Source organism: Pseudophryne corroboree, chromosome 1 (genome assembly GCF_028390025.1).
Source record: "Pseudophryne corroboree isolate aPseCor3 chromosome 1, aPseCor3.hap2, whole genome shotgun sequence".
NCBI classification, from domain to species: Eukaryota; Metazoa; Chordata; class Amphibia; order Anura; family Myobatrachidae; genus Pseudophryne; species Pseudophryne corroboree.
This window is the reverse complement of record NC_086444.1, coordinates 642,656,591-642,682,417: the sequence shown is the minus strand read 5'-3', so window position 1 is coordinate 642,682,417 and position 25,827 is coordinate 642,656,591. Positions and strand designations below refer to the sequence as shown.

General features: G+C 42.6%; 1 protein-coding gene across 1 annotated transcript in view; it reads right to left on the bottom strand.

Annotated features, from left to right (window-relative positions):
• PCGF3 (polycomb group ring finger 3) overlaps window positions 1-25,827 on the bottom strand; it is a 202,658-nt gene that overhangs the window by 47,359 nt on the left and 129,472 nt on the right. Inside the window, exon 2 of the mRNA XM_063914617.1 lies at window positions 16,517-16,634. Coding sequence (XP_063770687.1) covers window positions 16,517-16,625 — 109 coding nt within the window. The 5' untranslated portion in view covers window positions 16,626-16,634. The remainder of the gene's footprint in view (window positions 1-16,516; window positions 16,635-25,827) is intronic.

Sequence of the window (25,827 nt, the reverse complement as noted above, 5' to 3'; positions counted from 1 at the left end):
TTTACATGGCAAAATCAACCTGGTTTTGCCATGTAAATGATAGCCACTTAAAAAAAAAAAAAGAGAGAACTCTCACTTTTTGATTCTCACACTCTATTACATTCCCCCCATATGCATGTTAGGACCACTTAGGGTAAAAGAACCACAACATGAGGAAATGAAAAAAACAGCTTGTTTATAGCTTATAATACTCAATCATGCTATGTTGACATACTGTATCAGTCTCCATTACGGAGTGGTAGTATAGCTATGGAACAGACGTCTCTCTTGATTGTAGTATCCATAGTATAGCTATGGAACAACGTCTCTCTTGATTGTAAAGCACCGTTTCCCAGGGTACGGCTATCACTTCTATGCCTTTTGACCTTGGGGCAGTAAAAGAGCTATCGGAATTAGAAATGCTAACTGACTGTTGTAGATGTGAGCCAAGTGTCAGTTCCACGTGTCACTGACAGCACAGGATTCGCTTGGTTCACAGGATGGTCTTGCTGACGCTGTCTATTGGGCAAAGCATAGTGTAGGCAGTGATCACCGGATGGTCCCTCATGGCAGGATAGTGCTGAGCTTTTAGGTTGTCACTTACCCCACCTGTGCTAGTGTGATGGGGAAAATGAACTACTAACCACAGGATGCCTGCTGACATTCTACTAGGCCATGACAGAGGGTCAGGCGTTTACACCACTGCTTCATCAGAGCAATCTGCTGATCTTAGAAGCTCTCCTCACTTGCTTAGTGTAGAACTAGGTCAAGGCATCCCGTTCTTCTAGAGAGGTAACTGTTACTCCCCATAGATGGAAGGTCACCTGAAAGCCTCTGCATTTGTTCAATGTGCAGCTTCTGTTACTTTCCAACACAGCACAGGTAGGGGGTTCTTCTTAAGAGCTTAATTTTGTCACGTGTAAACAAAAAGCTGCTCTGCACTGCCAAGAGCTTCATTTTGGGGGTCATTCTGAACTGTTCGCACGCTGCTGTTTGTCGCAGCGGTGCGAGCGGGTCGGTTCTGCACATGTGCATCGTTGCCCAGCGACAGGAATAACGACGAGTGACAGGCGGAAGGCGTTCCGGGCGTCAATGGACCGTTTTCTGGGAGTGGAGCAACGAACGCAGGCGTGTCCAGGCGTTTGGAGGGCGGATGTCTGACGTCAATTCCGGGACCTTCATCGCTGGATCCATCGCACAGGGTAAGTAACTGCAGGGCTAGTCTTGTTTTTCAGAAAACGTTTTTAGCATTTCAGGGCTGCACAAGCGATCGCAGCCCTGCTATGCTAAAATACACTCCCCCAAAAAGTTGCTACGTGTGATCAACTCGGAATGACCCCCTTGGCTTCATCTGTCCAAAGAACATTTGCCCAAGAGAATTGTTTGTATTGGTACGTTTTGGCAAATATCAACCGTTCCATTTTTTGTCTTTATTTCAGTAGTGGGGTCTCCATGGCCTTTACTCAAAGTTCACTGAAATCATTACAAAATTAAATATTTGGCAGATAACTAGATTAGGTGAAAAGCAGGGGGATTGTGAATTTGTTGGATGTGACAAATCAAACCAAAAGTAAAAAAATAAATAAAACCAGAAAAGGGGAAAAAATTATTGATAAAAAAAATGCTAGACATAAAACATTTCTGTCCCAACACAAGCAACAACATTGCAAATTAAGGACCTCATTCAAGTTGGTTCGCAAATCGCAATCCAATCAGTATTTTCGCGTTTGCCTGGTGGGCTCATGCGCAGGGTCCGTCCTGCAAATGCGAACGCAGAGGCATTCGCGGTAAGACAGGGGGGGCGGCAACGCTCCATTTCCAAGGCGGAGACGGAGCATTGCGGCAGCAGGGAAACAGAGACGGCAGCTTCTGAACAGGGTCGTGGCGTGGGCGTGATCGGGGCGGCTGCGTGATGTCACACTCAGCTGCACTGATCAAAAAGATGGCAGTGGGCCTCCTGCCGTCACAGCCAGGCTGCACCTGCAGAAGCCATCCACAATTTTGGTGATCCTGCTAAACTTGCGGTGCGATTGCAATTTCAGTTTACTATGTTCTTTTCGCCAAACTAGCGCAAGCTCGGATTTATCTTACTGGCTGTTCAGAACATGTCACAGCTGATAGCCAATAAAATGCTGTTTTAGATAATAATATGGTTTAAACATAATTATATGCAAACAGCCCTAAAATGACTCCTGCTTCTTGGTTCTTTTATGAATTTAGAATAATCTAACAAAAGATTTTTAAACTCTATTCTGGATCAGCCATGTTGCTACTACACATGTACTTTGGGCCCTGAAACCAACATCTACTGTACACACTGAAAGAATAACCATTTTTAAAAGTATTTTCAATCCATTGTGAAATGTATTGAAGAGTAGCCTATAACTGTTTCCCATCTTGTGAAACATGACATTACACACAAAGGAAAACAAATGGATTGCAACAAAAAAAGCTAATAAAAGTAATAACAGCCACACAACATTTGCATTCATATAGGCAATTTGTATTTTTCGTTTATTTGCATATTTTACTTTTTCAGGAGACACATAAAGGATATAGTTACTCATCGCTGATATGTAACCATAACTATCAACTACTATCTGAAATAGTGTTCCAAAGCTGGATGCCTTCCTTCTGTAACAATGAGCCCACTGATTGCTTATTTCTTCCTCTTTTATACTGTGTGTCAGCTGCACAGCAGTGATAGTCACAGTCATTTATTACCGGAATGTCACTCTATGGTAGCATATCCTGTAAATTGCAGTGATGGGGTCGAATAAAACCCAACAGATAGATTTGACAATCTATAGTACTCGGGCTGTGCTTGTTGTGTCCTGCCAGTTGGAAAATTAAACTCTCCATCTTGTAGTTCTTAATAGAAGTTTTGTTAAAATTTGTTTTCATATATGAGCAGTTATTATAAAAACCGGACTGTGTTTAGTTGGCATAAAATTCTACCACTGCACATACTATTGAAGAGTTTCTTGAGGCAAGATTATCACTAATGGCAAAATCAAGGATTCTTGCGGAATAGTTATTATGAATTATTAAGATTAGCATCCCTTTTTCAAGAGAGTCTACAAATGTAGTGATGATTTCCAACAATATGTAAGTATATTATAGTGAAGTATGGGAAGCTTTACCATTAAGTTAAAATGTTTGGGTTATGTCAATTTGTATAGCGTTCTCTTTTCTGTGGTTACCAGCCTGAATAAGACCAGACAATCTATTTTTTTTTTCCTTTTTCTGTCCAGTGCACCATTAATCCTTATCACATGGATCCTATAACACTATCTCACCCCAACCCTATACTGGGAATTTAATAGTGTGTAATTTGAGCGAATTACAAACCACCAGATTCATTAAAAGGCATTATTGCAGGAAACATAACTCGCCATCCTTTTTTTTGAATATACAAAAACCGGGTGTGGTTCATCAAATCGACAGTGTCTAGGTCGACAATGTTTAGGTCGACCACTATAAGTCGACAGTCACTATGTCGACATGGATGGAAGGTCGACAGGGTTTCTAGGTCGACATGTGCTAGGTCGACAGGTCTAAAGGTCGACATGAGGATTTTTTTTTATTGGTGTCGTTTTCTTCGTAGAGTGACCGGGATCCCAAATTAGTGCACCGCGTCCCCTCGCATGGCTCGCGAACATGGTGCCTTCGCTCCGCTACCGCTTCGCTCGGCACACTTTACCGTTCCAATCGTAATCCACGTGGATCGTTAAGTATGAAAAAATCCCCCCCAAAAAATGTGAAAAACTCATGTCGACCTTTAGACCTGTCGACCTAGCACATGTCGACCTAGAAACCCTGTCGACCTTCCATCCATGTCGACCTAGTGACTGTCGACCTATAGTGGTCGACCTAAACATTGTCGATCTAGACACTGTCGATCTTCAGACCGGATCCCACAAAAACCATGTCAACGGTGACCCTGAACCAGTTTACAGGATAGGGAGAGTGGGTGCTAGGAGATGATTTCATCTCCAAGTGCAAGCACTGGTCACATGTGCAGTGATGTCACCGACCCGGCAAACCACTCTGAACCACTCAGTCGGGTCGCACTCAGGTTGGGCACATATACAAAATATGTAGTGATATACAACTACAGTGATTTGCGCAATAAAAAGATTGAAGCAGGCTTGATATTCCACAAAAAAGGGAAAAACACACATTCCCTGTAGATCAAATTGAAAAAAGATATTTGTGGAACGCACTGGCGCTAAAACCCTAAGAATAACCCCTCAAACCAATGGGAGTCGGTGAGTCCACTGATAAGGAATACTGGTGAAATCTTTTACAAGAATGAAAGTGCATTTATTTACACAGATACAAACAAACTCACATTATTAAAACACACGAATATTCATCAATACAAATGAGGACGTGGCAGGTGGAACTGTTCAGAATAAAGTGACTTGTGCAATAAATTAGAGGGAAATCTCTCACCATATGTCAGCCCTGCGGTGGGCTAGCTTTTTGTGTAAGCAAATTAGAACCAAGGCTGATTAGCCTGGTACCACCGCAGCAAGTATTAATCAGCATACAAGTCCTTCCACTCGTGTCACTGCTCCCCGTCCAGCAAATCCTCTGTCAATGGAATGCACGGAGCGTCACTTCCGGTTGGATACACCGGGAAGCGGCGGCTCCGATTTAGTTACATGTGTAGCAATTTGAGCCTAATAGGAGGGGTATAAATATGGAGCCACATAGGGATCCTCTATCCAATTTTGAAAAAGGTCACTTCAGTTGACCGAAACGCGTTGCTTGGACAGAGGATATGCTGGACGGGGAGCAGTGACACGAGTGGATACTCCTGATATATTAGACCAGTGTGGCCTGGAGATGCAAATTTCCTACGGGGATATGGCCAAAACTATTAAAGACACTGTAGGGTTTATTTACAAAGCAGGTTACTATCAGTGTCTTGCTAGTGTAAAAGTATTGCCCTTTTAAATATCAGGCATAAACACGATCAGAAGCGCCAGGTTTTACAACTTGATGCTTAGTACATAAACCCCTATGTCTCATTTGTTGCAAGAACAGGCTGCTGCTTTTAAGCAGGGCACTTCAGGAGATTAATGGTAACATTAAAATGCAGCTAACCAGATGGTGCAGACTAACCAGGTTTAGCTGGGGAATTGTTCCAAGATGTATCCAACCTCAAAAGGTAGTTTTTTTTATTTACAAACATCCAATTTTTACCTCAGTAATATTTTTAATGACCTGGTCTAGGAAAAATAATCTCCATGTGGTCGGTATGCCTGAGTCCTAAAGGGCCCTGCCCCATCTCATTTTGTTTATACATTACCTGAGATTTTGAGTGTCAGCAGTGAGTGCAGTGATATGGTGGTAAAATTAGTAAATCAAGTGGGTCCTGTCCAGGACAAGGTAGACGTCAGACTGCAAGAGACTATGGGATCTAGGTACTAAGCCTTGGAGAGAGAAAAAGTGTCAGCCAATCAGTTCATAACTGTCATGTTATAGGCTGTGTTTAAAAAAAATGGTAGGAGCTGGTTGGTTGGTACTTTATCACTCATGACTTTAGCGAAACCTTGGGGAGAGATAAAGTACCAACCCCTATATTCTGATGCTTAAACTACCTCCATAAGGAACTTCTCTGGTCTGCTTCTAGGAGACAGAGGTCTCTAGCATGGGCAGGTCATAAAATTTATATTTTTCAAGATTACACAGGTGAGGTCACCAGTGCTCCCCAAGCTTTCTCCACCCCGTGATTGAGTTATGGGAAGAAAAAAAAAGGAACACCAAAAATTCACACTACTGTACCCAGCATGGCTATGGCTGTTTATGAACGGCTTACCAAAAGTTTTCACGACTTCTGTAGACACGTCAGCAAATCTGACAGAAGAGAGAGTGATGAATGTGCCGCTGGCTCATCTTTTCAAGCCTCATTTACCTGATGTCTGCATGAGCTAACTATGCTTCAAATGATACCGGTTGCAGAAGTCTCTGCTGCTGGGGCTTATTGTGGTTTTCATTTTCCGGTATATCATGCCTATGTACTGCCTGGATTAGGGTATATAGACCCGCTAGTGTTCCTGTTTAGACTTCATGCTCCATGCCTCAAATCTGATATCTTTTTTATTTTACAAATGTCTTTGATCTCCAATTTGCATGTCATTAAGATACGATGGGTTCTTGCCAGAATTTACTATACGTCGGTATCCGGCAGACTTTAATATATCACTGTATGTTTAAACTGGGGTTTTCGATTTATAATTAGTTTTTTTGTTTAGTCTATTCTTGCTAAACTCAGCTGTAGTTCCATAGAGGTCTGTTGTAATTTGTTCATTGCTTTCATGTAGTCGCTGAGTATATACACTGCTTAAAAAAATAAAGGGAAAGCTTAAACAACACATCCTAGATCTGGATGAATGAAATATTCTTATTAAACACTTTGTTCTTTACATAGTTGAATGTGCTGACAACAAAATCACACAAAAATTATCAATGGAAATCAAATTTATTAACCCATGGAGGTCTGGATTTGGAGTCACACTCAAAATTAAAGTGGAAAAACACACTACAGGCTGATCCAACTTTGATGTAATGTCCTTAAAACAAGTCAAAATGAGGCTCAGTAGTGTGTGTGGCCTCCACGTGCCTGTATGACCTCCCTACAACGCCTGGGCATGCTCCTGATGAGGTGGCAGATGGTCTCCTGAGGGATCTCCTCCCAGACCTGGACTAAAGCTTCCACCAACTCCTGGACAGTCTGTGGTGCAACGTGGCGTTGGTGGATGGAGCGAGACATGATGTTCCAGATGTGCTCAATTGGATTCAGGTCTGGGGAACGGGCGGGCCAGTCCATAGCATCAATGCCTTTGTCTTGCAGGAACTGCTGACACACTCCAACCACATGAGGTCTAGCATTGTCTTGCATTAGGAGGAACCCAGGGCATACCGCACCAGCATATGGTCTCACAAGGGGTCTGAGGATCTCATCTCGGTACCTAATGGCAGTCAGGCTACCTCTGGCGAGCACATGGAGGGCTGTGCGGCCCCCCAAAGAAATGCCACCCCACACCATTACTGACCCACTGCCAAACCGGTCATGCTGGAGGATGTTGCAGGCAGAACGTTCTCCTTGGCATCTCCAGACTCTGTCACGACTGTCACATGTGCTCAGTGAGAACCTGCTTTCATCTGTGAAGAGCACAGGGCGCCAGTGGCGAATTTGCCAATCTTGGTGTTCTCTGGCAAATGCCAAACGTCCTGCACGGTGTTGGGCTGTAAGCACAAACCCCACCTGTGGACGTCGGGCCCTCATACCACCCTCATGGAGTCTGTTTCTGATCGTTTGAGTAGACACATGCACATTTGTGGCTTGCTGGAGGTCATTTGCAGGGCTCTGGCAGTGCTCCTCCTGTTCCTCCTTGCACAAAGGCAGAGGTAGCGGCCCTGCTGCTGGGGTTGTTGCCCTCCTACGGCCTCCTCCACGTCTCCTGATGTACTGGCCTGTCTCCTGGTAGCGACTCCATGCTCTGGACACTACGCTGACAGACACAGCAAACCTTCTTGCCACAGCTCGCATTGATGTGCCATCCTGGATGAGCTGCACTACCTGAGCCACTTGTGTGGGTTGTAGACTCCGTCTCATGCTACCACTAGAGTGAAAGCACCACCAGCTTTCAAAAGTAACCAAAACATCAGCCAGAAAGCATAGGAGCTGAGAAGTGGTCTGTGGTCACCACCTGCAGAACAACTCCTTTATTGGGGGTGTCTTGCTAATTGCCTAGAATTTCCACCTGTTGTCTATTCCATTTGCACAACAGCATGTGAAATTGATTGTCAATCAGTGTTGCTTCCTAAGTGGACAGTTTGATTTCACAGAAGTATGACTGACTTGGAGTTACATTGTGTTGTTTAAGTGTTCCCTTTATTTTTTTTGAGCAGTGTATATATGAATCTTTGTTCCCGGAGGTCTGTTTATTCTCCTGGCCTCAACCATGTGAAGATTGTTTCCCTATATGTTTGATGCATTTTTGTTCTAATTTATTTTGTCTTTCTTTACTTCTCTTCCGTTTGTGGTTGTTTATTTTCCTGGATGTTTTTTGGAGTATGCCTTTTTTTTTCATGTAAATTATGCCAATTGTTCGGCTTCCCTCCTTAGGTCGACAGTCACTAGGTCGACCACTATTGGTCAACATTGACATGGTCAACGTGGACAAATGGTCGACACATACTTTACCATCTGTGTGGACTACAATTGGGAATAGTAACTGGTGCCGAGCGCAGGTAGTCACCTTGCCTGCAAGGGGACGCAGTACACTAATCGGGGTTCCTGGTCATGTTACGGAAAATATGACACTAAAAACAGTTCAATAATCCATGTTGACCTTGTCACGCGTCGACTTGTCCTGTGTTGACCATTTTCACGTGTTGACTATTTGTCCACGTCGACTGTCAATGCCGACCAATAGAGGTCGACCTAATGACTGTCGACCTTAACATGGTCGACCACTCATACCAGAATCGAATGTAGAAGGGCTTAATTCCCTGTGAGGAGATCAAGGTAGGGGTGCCCTCTGCTGGGGTAGATGGGCACTTGCAAACACACAGCAGCCAAGAACCCGCACACCAGCCCAGGATTTTGTGCGATCTAGCCAAGTTTTATTGTGCAGAAAACATAAAAATAAATTCTAGGCTCTGACTAAACAAATAGGTTCCGTCAATCAGAGTGGTAGGACCTAATTTCTCTACCACAACATAAGCATATACACAATACTCACGGTCAGAAAATAACAGGACTTCTGCCTGCTCCCCCAGGTAGCGAGACCCTGAGAAAAGCCATGACACACCTTTAATAGCCTCCTACAGGTGCAGGTACTAATTAGCATGTTCTCAGGGTGAAGACCCGAAATGGGCCGAATGGATGGAGCCCACCCTCTCTCCACCCATAACCCCAAGAACCCTTAACTGGCTTTTACTAAAGCCCAAAAAGATCTATCTAGTCTATTTTGCAATCACAGACAGTTTATTTTATTTATTTATTTATTAACAGTTTCTTATATAGCGCAGCAAATTCCGTTGCGCTTTACAATTGGTAATAACAATGATATAACATACTGGGTGATAATGCTCGCAAGCTTACAATCTATAGAGAAATAGGCATGTATAAACAAGGAAAGGTGCTATCTATTGCATACTTGTTCGCCAGATTGCAAAGGTTCTTGGTGGGCTGTATGATATGGTCATACAGCAATGATGAACCGAGTTCGAGAGGAAGGGAAAGTGAAGAATGAGAAGACATGTGAGGATGTGTGTGGACTGTACAGAGTGGATGCAATTTGATAGGAAGGATTATGAAAGTTATGTGGGTGGTTCTGGAATTTGATATACTTGCCTAAAGAGGTAAGTTTTCAGGGAACGCTTGAAGGTTTGGAGACTAGAGGAGAGTCTTATTGTACGTGGTAGGGCATTCCACAGAGAGGGTGCAGCCCGATGAAAGTCCTGCAGTCGTGAGTGGGAGCGAGTAATGAGTGTGGATGAGAGACGCAGGTCTTGTGAAGAACAAAGGGGTCGGGTTGGTAGATATTTTGAGATAAGCGAAGTGATGTACGTTGGTGTAGTTTGGTTAATGGCCTTGTGTGTGAGTAAAAGTATTTTATATTGAATGCGGTAGAATACAGGTAACCAATGGAGGGACTGACAGAGCGGATCTGCAGACGAGGAACGTCTAGCGAGGAAGATAAGCCTTGCCGCTGCATTCAGAATGGATTGTAGTGGCGAGAGTCTCGTTGTGGGAAGACCAGTTAGGAGACTATTGCAATAATCAATGCGGGAAATAATGAGAGCGTGGATTAGAGTTTTAGCAGTGTCTTGTGTAAGGTATGGTCGTATTTTGGATATGTTTTTTAGATGCATGTAACATGATCTTGAGACAGACTGAATGTGGTGAACAAAGGACAGAACAGAGTCAAGGATGACACCTAGGCAGCGAGCTTGTGGGGTAGGGTAGATAGTCGAGTTTTCAACAGTGACAGATATCAGGTTGGTACCTACTATTGGCCAGTGGAAATATAATTAACTCTGTCTTTGAAATATTCAGTTTGAGGTGGCGAGATGTCATCCAGGATGAAATGGCAGAAAGGCATTCAGTGACACGGTCCAGTACAGATAGGGACAAGTCAGGGGAGGATAGGTAGATTTTAGTATCATCTGCGTACAGATAATACTGAAATCCAAAAGAGCTGATTAGTTTACCAAGAGATGAGGTATAGATAGAGAAAAGCAGAGGACCCAAGACTGAGCCTTGCGGTACTCCAACTGAAAGAGGTAGCGAAGAGGTGCTAGATTCAGAGAAGCAAACACTGAAGGAGCGATTAGATAGGTAGGATAGGAACCAAGAAAGGGCTGTGTCTTTAAGACCTAGGGATTGTAGTGTCTGTATGAGAAGAGCGTGGTCTACAGTGTCAAATGCAGCAGATAGATCTACAAGAATAAGTAGTGAGTAATGGCCTTTAGACTTCGTAGTACCCAAATCATTAACCACTTTAGTCAGTGCTGTCTCTGTGGAATGTTGGGAACGGAAGCTTGACGAATTGGGTCCAATAAAGTGTACGAGTTAAGAAAGTATGCGAGTCGAGTGTAGGCAAGTCTATCAAGTAGCTTAGAGAGACAAAGGAGCTGAGAGATGGGGCGGTAGTTTGAGAGAGCATTAGGGTCAGATTTTTGTTTTGTAAAATGGGAGTAATCACTGCATGCTTGAAGAGTGAAGGAAAAATACCAGTAGAGAGAGAAAGAGAGATTACAGATGTTAGTTAAGGTAGGGATGAGCACCAGAGACAGAGCTTTACTTATTTGTGAGGGTAAAGGATCAAGAGATAGTAGAGAAGCAGGATGAGAAGAGTGATGATACTTCATCTTCATTTGTGGGATCAAATGAAGAGAGAGTGCCAGAGTGTTCAGGTAAAGAACGGAGCAGGTCCCTGGCTGCCGAAGAGCATACCATTTCATCTCGGATCTTCTCCTTGAAGTAGGAAGCAAGATCCTGTGCCTTGATAGTAGCTGGTGGGGTAGGTGAGGGAGGATTCAGAAGTGATTTAAATGCATTAAAGAGTCGTTTGGGGTTAGAGGCTTGAGCAGAGATAAGAGTTTGGAAATATGTTTGTTTGGCAGTGTCCAGGGCATTTCTATAAGAGTGGTAGACAGTCTTATATATGTGAGGAAGTCACTTGAAATACGAGATTTACGCCATTGACGTTCAAGTTTTCGTGTGAGTTTTTGTAGTTGTCTTGTTAATTTGGAGTGCCATGGTTGACATCTAGGCCTACGTGGAGTGTGATGGGTAGCTGGAGCCACTTTATCAAGGGCTAGTTCTAGAGTCTCGTTCAGGTGTGATTCAGCCATTCAGACAAGGGATGAGAGTGTAATCCTGCCTCTGTATAAATCATTGGTGCGACCACACCTGGAATATTGTGCACAGTTTTGGGCACCATATTATAAAAAAAGATATCTTGGAACTCGAAAAGGTTCAGAGGCGAGCCACTAAACTGGTTAAGGGGTTAGAGGCACTGGACTATGAGGTAAGACTTAAAAGGCTTGATTGTTTACACTGGAAAAGAGGTGACTGAAAGGGGACATCATTAATATTTATAAATACATTAAGGGACAAAACAAGGATCTATCAAATGATTTGTTTACCAAAAAAACACTACATAGGACACGAGGACACCCCCTGAGGTTAGAAGAGAAAAAATTCCATACCCAATGGAGAAAAGGATTCTTTACAGTAAGAGCAGTAAGGATTTGGAATTCTCTGCCAGAGAAGGTAGCAATGGTGGACTCAATCAATAAGTTTAAAAATGGATTAGATAAATTCCTAGCAGAAAAAAAATATCCAGGGATACAGCATTTAATATATATTTAAAAAAAAAAAATGTAATATACAGTAGGTTGAACTCGATGGACATTTGTACCAGAGGTTTAAATTGCTGCCCAGGGCGCCCCCCCTGCGCCCTGCACCCGTGCAGTGCCTGCCGTGTGTGCTTTGTGTGGGAGCAACGGCGTGCAGCGTTACCTCAGTGAAGATCTGAAGTCTTCTGCCGCCTCTGAAGTCTTCTTATCTTCTCATACTCACCCGGCTTCTATCTTCCGGCTCTGTGAGGAGGAGGACGGCGCGGCTCCGGGACGAACAGCTAGGAGAGACCTGCGTTCCGACTCCCTCTGGAGCTAATGGTGTCCAGTAGCCTAAGAAGCAGAGCCTAGCATTTAAGAAGGTCTGCCTCTCTCTCCTCAGTCCCTCGATGCAGGGAGCCTGTTGCCAGCAGGCTCCCTGAAAATAAAAAACCTAACAAAAATTATTTCTTTCAGGAAACTCAGGAGAGCTCCCTGTAATGCACCCAGTCTCCTCTGGGCACAGTATCAAACTGAGGTCTGGAGGAGGGGCATAGAGGGAGGAGCCAGTGCACACCCATATCTAAAGTTCTTTTTAGTGCCCATGTCTCCTGCGGAGGCTGTCTATTCCCCATGGTCCTTACGGAGGCCCCAGCATCCTCTAGGACGTAAGAGAAAGGTCGACATGAGATTATCAAATGTTTTCCCATTTTTTTTTTTCGTACTTCGTACGATCCACGTGGACTACGACTGGAACGGTAATCTGTGCCGAGCGAAGCAAGGCACCTTGCCCGAAGCGAGGGGACACAGTGCACTAATTTGGGTTTCCCGTCACTTTACGGAGAAAACGACACCAAAAACAGTCAAAACCCTTCATGTCGACCTTTTGACCTAACGCCCATGTAGACCTAATGGCAATGTCGACCTTCAGTGGTCGACCTAATGAGTGTCGACCTAAGTTGAGTCGACCCAACGACCCATACCCGTTCCTCCATACTTTGGGACCTTGGTTTCTAAATGAGATGCAAAATTTGCTCTCAACAGAAAAGAGAACTTTGGACCACTGAGCAACAGACCAGTTCTTTTTTTCTGGTCAGGAAAAGGCCATTCAAAAGTGTGGGGGAGCTTTACAAGGAGTGGACTGAGGCTGGAGTTAGTGCAGCAAGAGCCACCACACACAGACGGATCCTGGACATGGGCTTTAAATGTCGTATTCCTCTTGTCAAGCCACTCCTGAACAACAAACAACGTCAGAAGCGTCTTACCTGGACTAAAGAAAAAAAAGAGAATCTATGGGGCATTGCCAAGAGAAAGATGAGAGACATGAGACCAAACAATGCAGAAGAGCTGAAGGCCGCTATTGAAACATCCTGGGCTTCCATAACACCTCAGCAGTGCCACAGGCTGATAGAATCCATGCCATGCCGCATTGAGGCAGTAATTCATGCAAAATTATATATAGCAGGATTATACTTTTCAGAGGGCTGACATTTCTGTATTTAAAATCCTTTTTTTTTATTGATTTTATGGAATATTCTAATTTTCTGAGATTTTAGATTTGGGGGTTTCTTAAGCTGTAAACCACAATCATCAAAATTATAACAAATAAAGGCTTGAAATATCTCACTTTGCATGTAATGAGTCGAAATAATATTAGTTTCACCTTTTAAGTTGAATTACTGAAATAAATGAACTTTTGCATGATATTCTAATTTTCTGAGTTTCACCTGTATAATACTAAATATTTATCCTAATCTGTCCAACAGAATTTCTGAACACTATGGGGTGTATTCAGTTGATGTCGGATCCTTTCCGACGGAAAGGATCCGACATTTAAGTATTCAATTAAAGTCGGATTTACATTGTCGGAAACGGGGCTAAAACCTGTCTGATTTGGCTGGCAATCTGACAAAACACGTGGATCCATGGCTAATTCGCCAATCCAAGTGTTTTCCGACAAGTCGGAATTGCCGACCTGTCGGAAAAATGGCAGCCAAATTGAATAGGTCGGAACACTATCCAACCTAAAAAAGTCGGAAACTGACGTCTTTCCGACAAGACGGCAGTTTCGACTTGAATTGAATACATATCTATTTTATTAAAAACTTAACACTTAGAAAAAATTGACTGTGTGATTATGTCGAAGGATGAGTGCTATGGACAAGTACCATTTGTCCTCAGCACTACAGGAGTTCTAATGGAGGGTAGATGCCTAAAAGTCACCCCCACAGTTATTATCGATGGGAGCCGTGGAGTGTAAAGGTCTTGAGGGTGCCATTGTTACAAGTTTGATTATGTCTTAAGCCATTCCACTCTACAGTTAATCTCTGGTGATCAGGGTCATAACCACAGAGTAACCCTTAGGTGGGGAATTCAATAATATGCAGTAATTTTCCATGGGGAGGAAAGAGTCTCCGGCTTTAACATCTAGCGCTATTCAAATAGAGCCCCTTTTCCTCGCCCGGATCTTCGGATGCGTTTGTGGCACCCGAGATAAGGACATTTAACACAATTATTTGAAAATAAATCCTCGTTAACTGCAGCCTGTGGGCTGTTGCCGGCTCTAATTAAACAGCCTCACTGCTTCAATTAACCCGTAGTAAATTACTGATTCTAACTGAATCCCCCCTTAGTCTGCACTTAACTCAACGGCACTCTCACTTGAAAGAGAGGTGTTCTCTCTTTCAAAACATGTGCCCCTTTAGTCAAGATATGGGGGTTTTAATTTCCTCATCTCCCCCACACTCATTTGATGCAGTATTTTATTTAGTTTTCAAAATAGTACATCTTGTTGGTCCACCATTTTCTTCCCCAAAAACCGCTCTGAAATAGTCGGGGTTTTTTATGAGTGAATTAGGTGAAGAACATGAACCTTATCCAAAATGATTTTAGTTAGAAATAAAAAAATAAAAAAAAGATAAAAAGAAAAAAATATATATATATATTTTTATATTATCTATATTCTGAAACATCGGTCAGTAATATCGGTAACATCGGACCGTTACTTTTTACCCCAAAAACAGCTGCCAGGTACACTGGGGATGTCTGGGGTGCCTTGGGAGGTTAGTTTACCCTTTCCCAGAGGCTGCCATTGTCTGCAGCCGCTGGGTGGGGGGTCCTTTTGTGCTGACCGATCAGCAATGATCGGCAGCATGGCAACACTGAGGGAAGGGTGCGGGGAGGCAGAGGGACCTTCCGGTCCCTCTAACAGCAGCAGCGGAGGGAAGTTTCCCTTCCTTGCAACTGCTAAGACTATATCTGACTGGTCGCATCCTGTGCGACCAGGTCAGATAAAACACTTGCTGGTGTAATCGCATCTGATGCACCATGCAAGTGGTTAAATGCAGATATTTTGAAGACTCGTGTAGAACTCTGCTTTTTGCAATTTTGGAAGAGTGGATTAATGCCAAAGAAAGAGCCACAATGTATTTCTTGGTGGTTGTTAGGAAGTCAAGAAATAATAAATAAAATAAAAAACACATTTGCTTGCAACACAGTATCTAATGTAGGGTCAAGTAAAAAGGTTAGGGTATAACTTGCAAGGTGGTGTCAGAACAAACAAGATATGAAGAGTTGGCAGATAAACAGGGTATATACATAAAGTCAGATAGCAGGCCTCTTATGCCCATATTTTCCCCAATATGTCCAATAATGATCAGATTAATCTTAAATCAATATAAATAAGGTATTAACATTTTGAGAGTCAATGTTTGTTTTGTTTTTTAATATAAGAATGTAGGCTTGTATGTCCTATGCTCTAATTTAAGTCTTACAGGGATATTCAATTACCCCGATTTGCTGTCGGGTGTAATGTATCGCTGGGGGGTATCTAATTAGCCCCGATAAGACGGCGCGTGCTGCGGCTTATCAGGGATTTTTTGTTTCACCTTGCAGGTGAGGGTGAGAATTTATTCCAACTGTTTGTATTCAGACATGTGTTTGGATTTATTGGTTTTATAATCCTGTATACAGGTTGAGTATCCCTTATCCAAAATGCTTGGGACCAGACGTATTTTGGATATCGGATATTTCCGTATTTTGGAATAATTGCATACCATAATGAGATATCATGGTGATGGGACCTAAATCTAAGCACAGAATGTATTTATGTTACATATACACCTTATACACACAGCCTGAAGGCAATTTTAGCCAATATTTTTTATAACTTTGTGCATTAAACAAAGTGTCTCTACATTCACACAATTCATTTATGTTTCATATACAAGTTATACACACAGCCTGAAGGTCATTTAATACAATATTTTTAATAACTTTGTGTATTAAACAAAGTTTGTGTACATTGAGTCATCAAAAAACAAAGGTTTCACTATCTCACTCTCGTTCAAAAAAGTCCGTATTTCGGAATATTCCGTATTTCGGAATATTTGGATATGGGATACTCAACCTGTATTATTTTAATATTTTAAGAAGTAAAAAGAAAATCTTGTATTATATATGTTTGATTTTTCTTTTATTTTGGGTGATTTAGGTGAGGCGAAATAATAGGGAACCTCGTTTCAACCACCTGAACCTTAATTCCTCCCCACATATTGAACATTGATTGATCCACTGAAGGAACCACTTCCGAACTGAATTCACAGATTACTGTATACTGTATATATAGCTCACAAAAAAACAAACAACGATAAATGTGTGGAATACGTACAGGTATGCAAGCACTCCGTCACAGTAGTGGCATCAATAAGGTACCCATTGCACAGACGACATGTGATGTGAGCGTTGATATCCCAGAGTTTTATCTTTCTAGTCAGCATCTTTGGTGTCTACAAAAGAAAAATATTTAGAGGTAAATAAATCTGTAAAGGCAAGAAGGTTAATAACACCAAGAAAGAAAATATAACCATGTTTCCTTACAGCAAAATACAAAATAAAAATAAAAAGGTATGTGTTCAGGATCCCGGCTATCGGAATATGGACACCAAGATCCCGACTGATGTCAGAACACAGACGACGGAGTCCCAAACAGTTCACCAACCCGAAGTCAGAATACTAACAGCTGGGAACCCGAACGAAGTATAGCCTGGAGGGTTAGGTTAAGGCGCCACCTGAGGTGGGGGTTAGGGTTAGGCTGTGGGGAGGAGAGGTTTGACAAAACCAGGGAAAGGGGGGGGGGGGGGGGGTCTTATTTAGGTACTAAAGGGGAGGTTAGGTTTAGGCACGGGGGGGGGGTTTAGGGTTAGGCTGTGGTAAGGGAGGGTTAAGGTTAGGGTTAAAGGGAGGGGGTAGAATACTTACCTCACCCCTGTCGGGATCGTGACCATCAGAATGCTGGCATCAGCATTGTGACCTCCGGCATCCCGTTCGTTGATATGACATACCGATCTTCCCCCCAAAAAACTTTATGATGCCTATATAAAAATCACTTATGGAAGTGGATGAGATTAACTTCCAGCACAGATAAAATAAAGGCAAGAGATTTAGCTAGCCTGCACCATGGCATTTTTACCAATTCACTAAATAATGCAGAGTTAAATGGAAAAGCTCGACAGTAAAGGCCAGTACTGACGGGAGATGTGTGCTGAGCGATCTTAACACAGACTGCTCAACACACATCTCCCCCCCCCCCCCCTGCTCAGCACAGCTGAGCGAGGGGAACAGATGGACGGGGATCTAGACGGGGATCTAGTCAGATTGCTTAGAATTTAAGCACTGATCTCTCCGTGTGTACCCCCTTTAGATACCAGGCAGGCCTCATAATGAATCGGGGCGAAGATAATTGATCTAAATCTTAAGACATTACCCCAACAGATAGTTTTAGACTGGAAAAAAAGAAGAATGAAAATAAAGTGGTAATGTACATAATAAACACATACATTATATATCTTATATACACAAAACAGTGTACAGGTTGAGTATCCCTTATCCAAAATGCTTGGGACCAGAGGTATTTTGGATATCGGATTTTTCCGTATTTTGGAATAAATGCATAACATAATGAGATATCATGGTGATGTTACCTAAATCTAAGCACAGAATGCATTTATGTTACATATACACCTTATACACACAGCCTGAAGGTAGTTTTAGCAAATATTTTTTATAACTTTGTGCATTAAACAAAGTGTGTGTACATTCACACAATTCATTTATGTTTCACATACACCTTATACACACAGCCTGAAGGTCATTTAATACAATATTTTTAATAACTTTGTGTATTAAACAAAGTTTGTGTACATTGAGCCATCAAAAAACAAAGGTTTCAGTATCTCACTCTCGCTCAAAAAAGTCCGTATTTCGGAATATTTCGTATTTCGGAATATTTGGATATGGGATACTCAACCTGTATATAATGGAAAGCTAAATGTTATACAAGTGTGGGCCTCCTTTATGCAGAATGCTTGTTTTCCATCTGCAAGTGGTAACATGCCTTAATGGGTTCCTTCTCACAATGTCCTCAGCCTACCCCAAACTACCTGCAAAGACGGCTGTCTGTCTGTCTATGTACATTTGTGTAACACAAACTTCAATTTTTAAACCTCTTTTCTGGGAACTGGAGCTCTCTGGATATAAGGGCTCTTGTACATGAAATAGCTAAAACTACTTTGAATAATAATAATAATAATCTCCCTACATTTTAACAAAAGAGGCAGAATTTTTTTAAAGCCAAATTGGAGCATATTTTTTTATTACTATTTAGAAAGTGTAAATCTGGAGCGTGTGCAACTGTACTATAAAGGGGTCTACACGCGGTGCGATTCTGGCTTAATGCCGATTTTGACTTCGCAATTTCCCTTCTTGGAGCTCAGAACCACCAATTTTGACTGTACACATGGTGCAATTTTGGCTATGTACCATTGTGACGATATACAATTTTGACTATACCAGAAACTAGATTGTACACTTTCTAGTCAAAATTGACCTGCCTGTTCAGTCTATTTTTTCTTGTGATGCTGACCTTGCAGGTCTGTGCATTGGCAAAGTGAATACACACAGTGCGATATGTACTGTATTTTCTACCGATATGTACTATATATAGTCCATATTGGTAGTTATATTGCACCGTGTGTGTATGCCCCATTAGTCCGACAGGTATACATCGTACGTACATTATTTGATCAATAGAAGAAGTTATTACAAGTGATATGAAGCACATCTAGTTTGATATGCTTGATCATTTGAACGTTTTGTCTCATCACAACCATATTAGATGCTGTTAAAGACTTATGGTTGAGACTAGAAAAATATTTTGAAGGGTGCGAGTGTCTTCATTACCTTTTTTAAAGCAGTGGCTGTTTTCAAATGTTTGCCCTGCGTTGGTTTTCACATGCAAATGGTATTTTCACACCTGAACCAGGCCTGCTTGATGAGATAGGATGACCATGCCAAACAATGGGGTATCTGCCCAATCACTAGATCTATTGTTCTGGTAATTAAAGCTCTGTACACATTTTAAGTCACCTTCATCCATCTATAACCAAACAAGGTTAGTCTTGGAAGAAATTAACCTTTAAAAAGGTTTTGTAAAAAGGTAAATAAACTCTTCTGTTCGAAAGTCAGCTATTATGGCAGTGGTTCCCAAACTGTGTGCCGTGGCTCCTTGGGGTGCCTCGGGACACTTGCAGGGGTGTCTTGGATTGGTGATCCAGGACCAATTCAAATGATTTATGGTCAATATAATAGGCAAAACTAGTGCTAGTAGCGGTCAGTCATAAAATATGGGGACAAACAGAAGCAAATCTTGTCCCTCACCACACAATTGAGCCTAAGGGTGTGTACACACGGTGAGATCCTTGCTATGCCCGGTTTTCACTTGCGATTTCCCTTGAACTCCCCGGAGCCCAGCACCACCGATTTTGACTAACTTTTCTTGAGATATGGACTATGTGTGCTTACGATTTTGGCTTATGTGAGATTTTGGCTTATGTGAGATGTCATTGACATGTGAGATGAATTAGATAGTACACCGATCTAGCAAGGATTGACTTGCCTGCACAGTCTATCTTTTCTTGCGTTGCCGACCTGGCGGGACCGCGCATCAGGATCGAATCGGGATCGCAAGGTGACTTTCACCTTGCGATCTGCACTAACTTTTCTTGCGATTTTGACTATATAGTCAAAATCGAAAGAAAATATCTCACCGTGTGTACACACCCTAAGGATGACATATAAACACAATCTACTTAATTTAATATTTCTTTCTAAATTTCTCAATAAGAAATTTTTGGCCTAGGGGTGCCGTGTAAAAAATTCTGATGCTCTAAGGATCCGTGATTCAAAAAAGTTTGGAAACCACTGTATTATGGTATTTTATATACCATAAAAGCTACTCTGGCTCGTTTTGCTGAAAGGTCAATGAACTGTTATGTAATTTTATTATATTGACCTTATAACATTACGTTTTTGTTTTTTTTTTTTTTTTTATTAATCTTTGAGTAGTTCGCAGAAATGTGCACAGAAAAAAAATATGAGAATGAATGCATTTTTTGACAACTACTTTTGAAATTCCATTTAACTTGTCATTGTATGCTGTAACTGGTGTTTGGTCACAGGCTGAGATGGTTAAAAAAAAAAAGAAAGTTTTTTCTGGTATATCTCTATTTTTTTATATTCAATAGCTATTTAAACTCTGTATGTATCAGTTTAGTTAGGTTTATAAACAGGTTTTACTGTATATATAGGATTCCAACTGTCCGAAATTTGCAAAAACCCTATAAAAATAAAAACCCTGTGCCGCATTCCAGATAATTGAACTCTCGTTTGTCATAATACCAATATGAAAAGGAAAAAAAAAAAAAAGTTCACCAATTTTACCACTAGATGGTAGTAAAAGCATAGACAAATTACTTAAGGGAACTTTAACTTACTACTGGCAGACCAGCGGGATCCGGTCTGAAGATCGACACTGTCTAGGTCGACAATGTTTAGGTCGACCACTATAGGTCGACAGTCACTAGGTCGACATGGGTGGAAGGTCGACAGGGTTTCTAGGTCGACATGTGCTAGGTCGACAGGTCTAAAGGTCGACATGAGGTTTTTTTTTCAAATAGTTTTTTTCGAATTTTTTCATACTTAACGATCCACATGGACTACGATTGGAACGGTAATCTGTGCCGAGCGAAGCGGTAGCGGAGCAAAGGCACCATGCCCGAAGCATGGCGAGCGAAGCGAGCCATGCGAGGGGACGCGGTGCACTAATTTGGGATCCCGGTCACTCTACGAAGAAAACGACACAAAAAAAAAAAAATCCTCATGTCGACCTTTAGACCTGTCGACCTAGCACATGTCGACCTAGAAACCCTGTCGACCTAGATACTGTCGATTTGATGAACCACACCCAGACCAGCGCAGGAATCATAACTGTATTTAATAATGATTAGGAAGCAGCATAGTGAAGATCTTCTGCTAATTTAGCTGTTAAAACATCAAGAGCAAAAGATATCCAGCATGAAGAAATGAAACAGGTAAGTGGCAGGGCATGGCGTTAATAAAGAAAGCTAGACCAAAAGGTGGAAAATGGTAGCTACAGGTAAATTGGAAGTTAATTTTACCATCTACCAAGCCCCCCTTCATCATTCCCCAAGAACCCCCAGACCCCCTTAAGGGTAATTGTAGAGGTTCTCTCTTTTTGACGATATATTCATTTAAAAAAAAAAAAAACGCATACAGGAATTAATAAATTGGATGTATACACACAAGCATGCACTGTATGCAGAAGGGATACAGATAGGCCCTCATTCCGAGTTGTTCGCTCGCAAGGCGAATGTAGCAGAGTTACACACGCTAAGCCGCCGCCTACTGGGAGTGAATCTTAGCTTCTTAAATGTGCGACCGATGTATCACAAACGAGTTAGCAGTTTTTGAGTAGCTTCAGACTTACTCTGCCTGTGCGATCAGTTCAGTGCTTTTCGTTCCTGGCTGACGTCATAAACACACCCAGCGTTCGCCCAGGCACACCCACCGTTTCCCCGGCCACTCCTGCGTTTTTCCCGGAAACGGTAGCGTTTTCAGCCACACGCCCCTAAAACGCCGTGCATCCGCCCAGTAACACCCATTTCCTGTCAATCACAATGCGAACGTCGGAGCGATGAAAAAGCCGTGAGTAAACTTACTTTCTTCATAGTAAAGTTACTTGGCGCAGTCGCAGTGCGAACATTGCGCATGCGCACTAAGAGAATTCTCACTGCGATGCGATGAAAATCTCCGAGCGAACAACTCGGAATGAGGGCCACAGATAGATTTTATTTACACACACACACATATATATATATATATATATATATATATATATACATATACATATACATACACACACACACACACACACACTGTACTCGAAAAAGAGAGAGACCCCTTGGCGCAGGAAAAGTTACATGTGACAAAGATACAATAAAAAAAATCCAAACTACTAAGTCTTTCCTGTGATTAGACCTATCAACGATTTCTTCAAGGCGGGTAATTTTTCTTTTAAGTACTCCACTTCAATATTTGTACCACAGGCAGGAACAAAACAACTTAGTGCAACACTGTTTGATATCTGATATTTTTTTTTACACCTTTTAGTAAGAGATCACACTCACATTTAATAGGTGTAAAACTTGCTTATCATCCTCCAAATTGTGGGGTGTTTCTTATAACATCTTCCTCCAATGGAGTATATGTAACTCAAAAGAAGAAGGATTTAGTGCAACGTTTTTTTAAAAAAAGGTCAATTTATTAACAGAGTTATTACACTCACACTACATAAAACTTCACAGAGCACAAAAAAACCTCCACAGGGATAGACAGCTCATACTGGAATGGAGATCGGAACCAGCCGGTCCATACACCCGATGGTCAAGATCCTTCTGATGTCAAAGAAGGAGAGAGTCTGTATTCGTTTCCTTTGGAGTCACCAGAAAGTCCACCAGCTTAAAGCGTTTCAGACCTTTGGGTCCTTCGTCAGGAGGACCTTGACCATCGGGTGTATGGACCGGCAACAGTGTTGCACTAAGTTGTTTCTTTTCTGCCTAAGGTACAAATATTGAAGTGGAGTACTTAAAAGAAAAAATTACCCGCCTTGAAGAAATCGTTGATAGGTCTAATCACAGGAAAGACTTAGTTGTTTGGATTTTTTTATTGTATCTTTGTCACATGTAACATTTCCTGCGCCACGTGGTCTCTAATTTTTTCGAGAATATATGGTTATGGTTTGGTGAACCTCTGAGTTACCCGGGCTGCATCTTAAGCTGATTGCGCAATTGTTACCGTTTTTTCTATCTCTTATACACACACAGTAGATAGATATTATATAATATCTAAGAGAGAGAGAGCGAGAGTGCGCGCAATATATGATAGACAGAGTAGCGCTTCTTTTTTGGGCAGAAAAAAATGGGCTATTATCGCGATTTTAGCCTGATGGTCATTATTGGGGGTGTAGTACTGCTGACCGGCGGTCAGCTTACCGACGCCGGGATCCCGGCAGCATACCGACGCCGGGATCCCGGTGGGGAGGGGCGAATGCAGCAAGCCCCTTGCGGGCTCGCTGCGCTCGCCACGCTGCGGGCTTGGTGGCGACCTGCGATCGCCACGGGTTCTATTCCCACTCTATGGGGTCAATTCAATTCGGCAACTTATGAATAGCGACGGGAATTAGCTCCCGACGCTATTCAATTCAGCTCCAGTTAAGTCGGCGATGTCCCGTTCTCGCCGACTAAACAGGTTGAATTGTCGGGAGAACGGGCATTCTCCGACTTAACTCCCCGGCGCGAAGCTGATTCCCGACAGAATCAGCTTCGCGACGGCCGGCCCCGGGGATGAGAGAAGAATTCCCGACAATTGCGGGTAACTAGCAGCTGAATTGAATAGCGTCGGGAGCTAATTCCCGGCGCTATTCATAAATTGCCGAATTGAATTGACCCCTATGTGTGTCGTGGACACCCACGAGTGGAAATAGTCCCTGTTGGTCGGCATGCCGACCATCGGGATAGTGACCCGTCGGGCTGGTGGAGAAGGTCATGTGACTGTCGGTCAGCCGGTCCGGTGGTCACATGAATACCACCCATTATTGGGCTATCCAATTATAGCCTTATTTTCAGCTGAAAAATTACCCGCTTTCGGGTGATAACACATGGGATCCAGGATAATATCCCAGTCCCAAGCGTTATCGTGGAAAAATGGATCGCTATGGGCTGGTTATTGGGGATTTTGATTTGCATGTCTAGTGTCAACTAGCAGGGTTAACTGGATAATCCCCTATGTCAGTGACTATGTAGACACAAAAATGCCAGCGTCAGCATCCCAACACGTTCTATGTAATCTATGTAATTAGTGGCACCCATTTTTGATAGAGGAGAGACTTATTTTGTGGTGTGCGCTCTCACTCCAATGACACAGCACCTTTGTGGGCACCCATATTGGAAAGAGGGGAGTCCATTCTTTTAAATGATGTGGCCCACAGGTAGCTATTGTCAGGTGATCACCAGACTTTATTACCCCCAAGCTACAGAAAATATACCTTGTCCGAATGTACACCACAATTACACCTGTAAATATGGGGTCTCTCACATATGAAAGAAGGTGACGTGGCCCCCTTTGCAGCTATTGTTTAGTCATCATCAGGCAAAATCGCCCAGCATTATAGAAAATAGTTTTCCATAGATGATGGAAGGGCATATTGTACTTCATCTCCCCTTACACATTAATCAGTCATTTAGATGGGTGAAGCAGTTTTATGCGACTAAACCTGGTGCTTTTGGGCGCGGCAAGTGTGATCATAAATGGGCAGTCACACGCAGATGAAGCAACAACTGAATAGCTCCATCAGGCACCCATTACTGAAAACAGTTAAAAGAACAATTGAATCTCCCCTAACCAGTGGCGGACCTTACGGTGGGGCAGCTGATGCGTTGCACCGAGGCCACGCCGCACTCAGGGGACCACAGCCACTGGCATTACAATAAGTCACATTGGCCTGCCATCTGGTCACCGGTAAGTATAATTCTCTCTCTCTCCTTGCCTAATGTGTAAAAAATGGGGACTCTGCCTGCCGTTATGTGTAAAAACAAGGACTCAGCCTGCCGTAATGTGTAAAAAGGGCTCAGCCTGCCATAATGTGTAAAAAAGGGGACTTAGCCTGCCGTAATGTGTAAAAAGGGGACTCAGCCTGCCGTAATGTGTAAAAAGGGGACTCAGCCTGCCGTAATGTGTAAAAAGGGGACTCAGCCTGCCGTAATGTGTAAAAAGGGGACTCTGCATGCCGTAATGTGTAAAAGGGAGCTCTGTGGGCCTTCCCCATGAAGCCACGCCCCTATATTTTGGCATACACTGGCCCTGTTTTTGCATATGGGAGGGGGGGGTGGGGCAAAGATGCTGTTTCTTGCACACAAAAATATCTAGTCACAGCACTGGTTTTACATTTTTTTATGTGCATATGTGTAAACTCAAATACAGTATATGTTAACCAATCTGTATTTCAAAAAACGTTTTCTTCTGTGCAGCATCACTTGTGGGTGTCAGTGGCATATTTTTATTTTATTGATTTAGTAAAAATAGGATTTTGGTTACCTACCGGTAAATCCTTTTCTCGTAGTCCGTAGAGGATGCTGGGGTCCACATTAGTACCATGGGGTATATATGGGTCCACCAGGAGCCATTGGCACTTTAAGAGTTTGAGAGTGTGGGCTGGCTCCTCCCTCTATGCCCCTCCTACCAGACTCAGTCTAGAAACTGTGCCCGAGGAGACAGACATCTTCGAAAGAAGGATTTAACACAGATAGTGGCGAGATTCACACCAGCTCACACATACAGGGCACATCAAGCTAACTTTGCTTGAAAACTCAGCAACCGCTGAAACATTACTTACCAAGTAACAATGCAGTACTCAACTAAAACAAAGTGGTACTGAACCAAATAATGATAGCAGGAAAACGAAGTGCTGGGTTGGCACCCAGCATCCTCTACGGACTACGAGAAAATAAGAATTTACTTACCGATAATTCTATTTCTCATAGTCCGTAGTGGATGCTGGGGACTCCG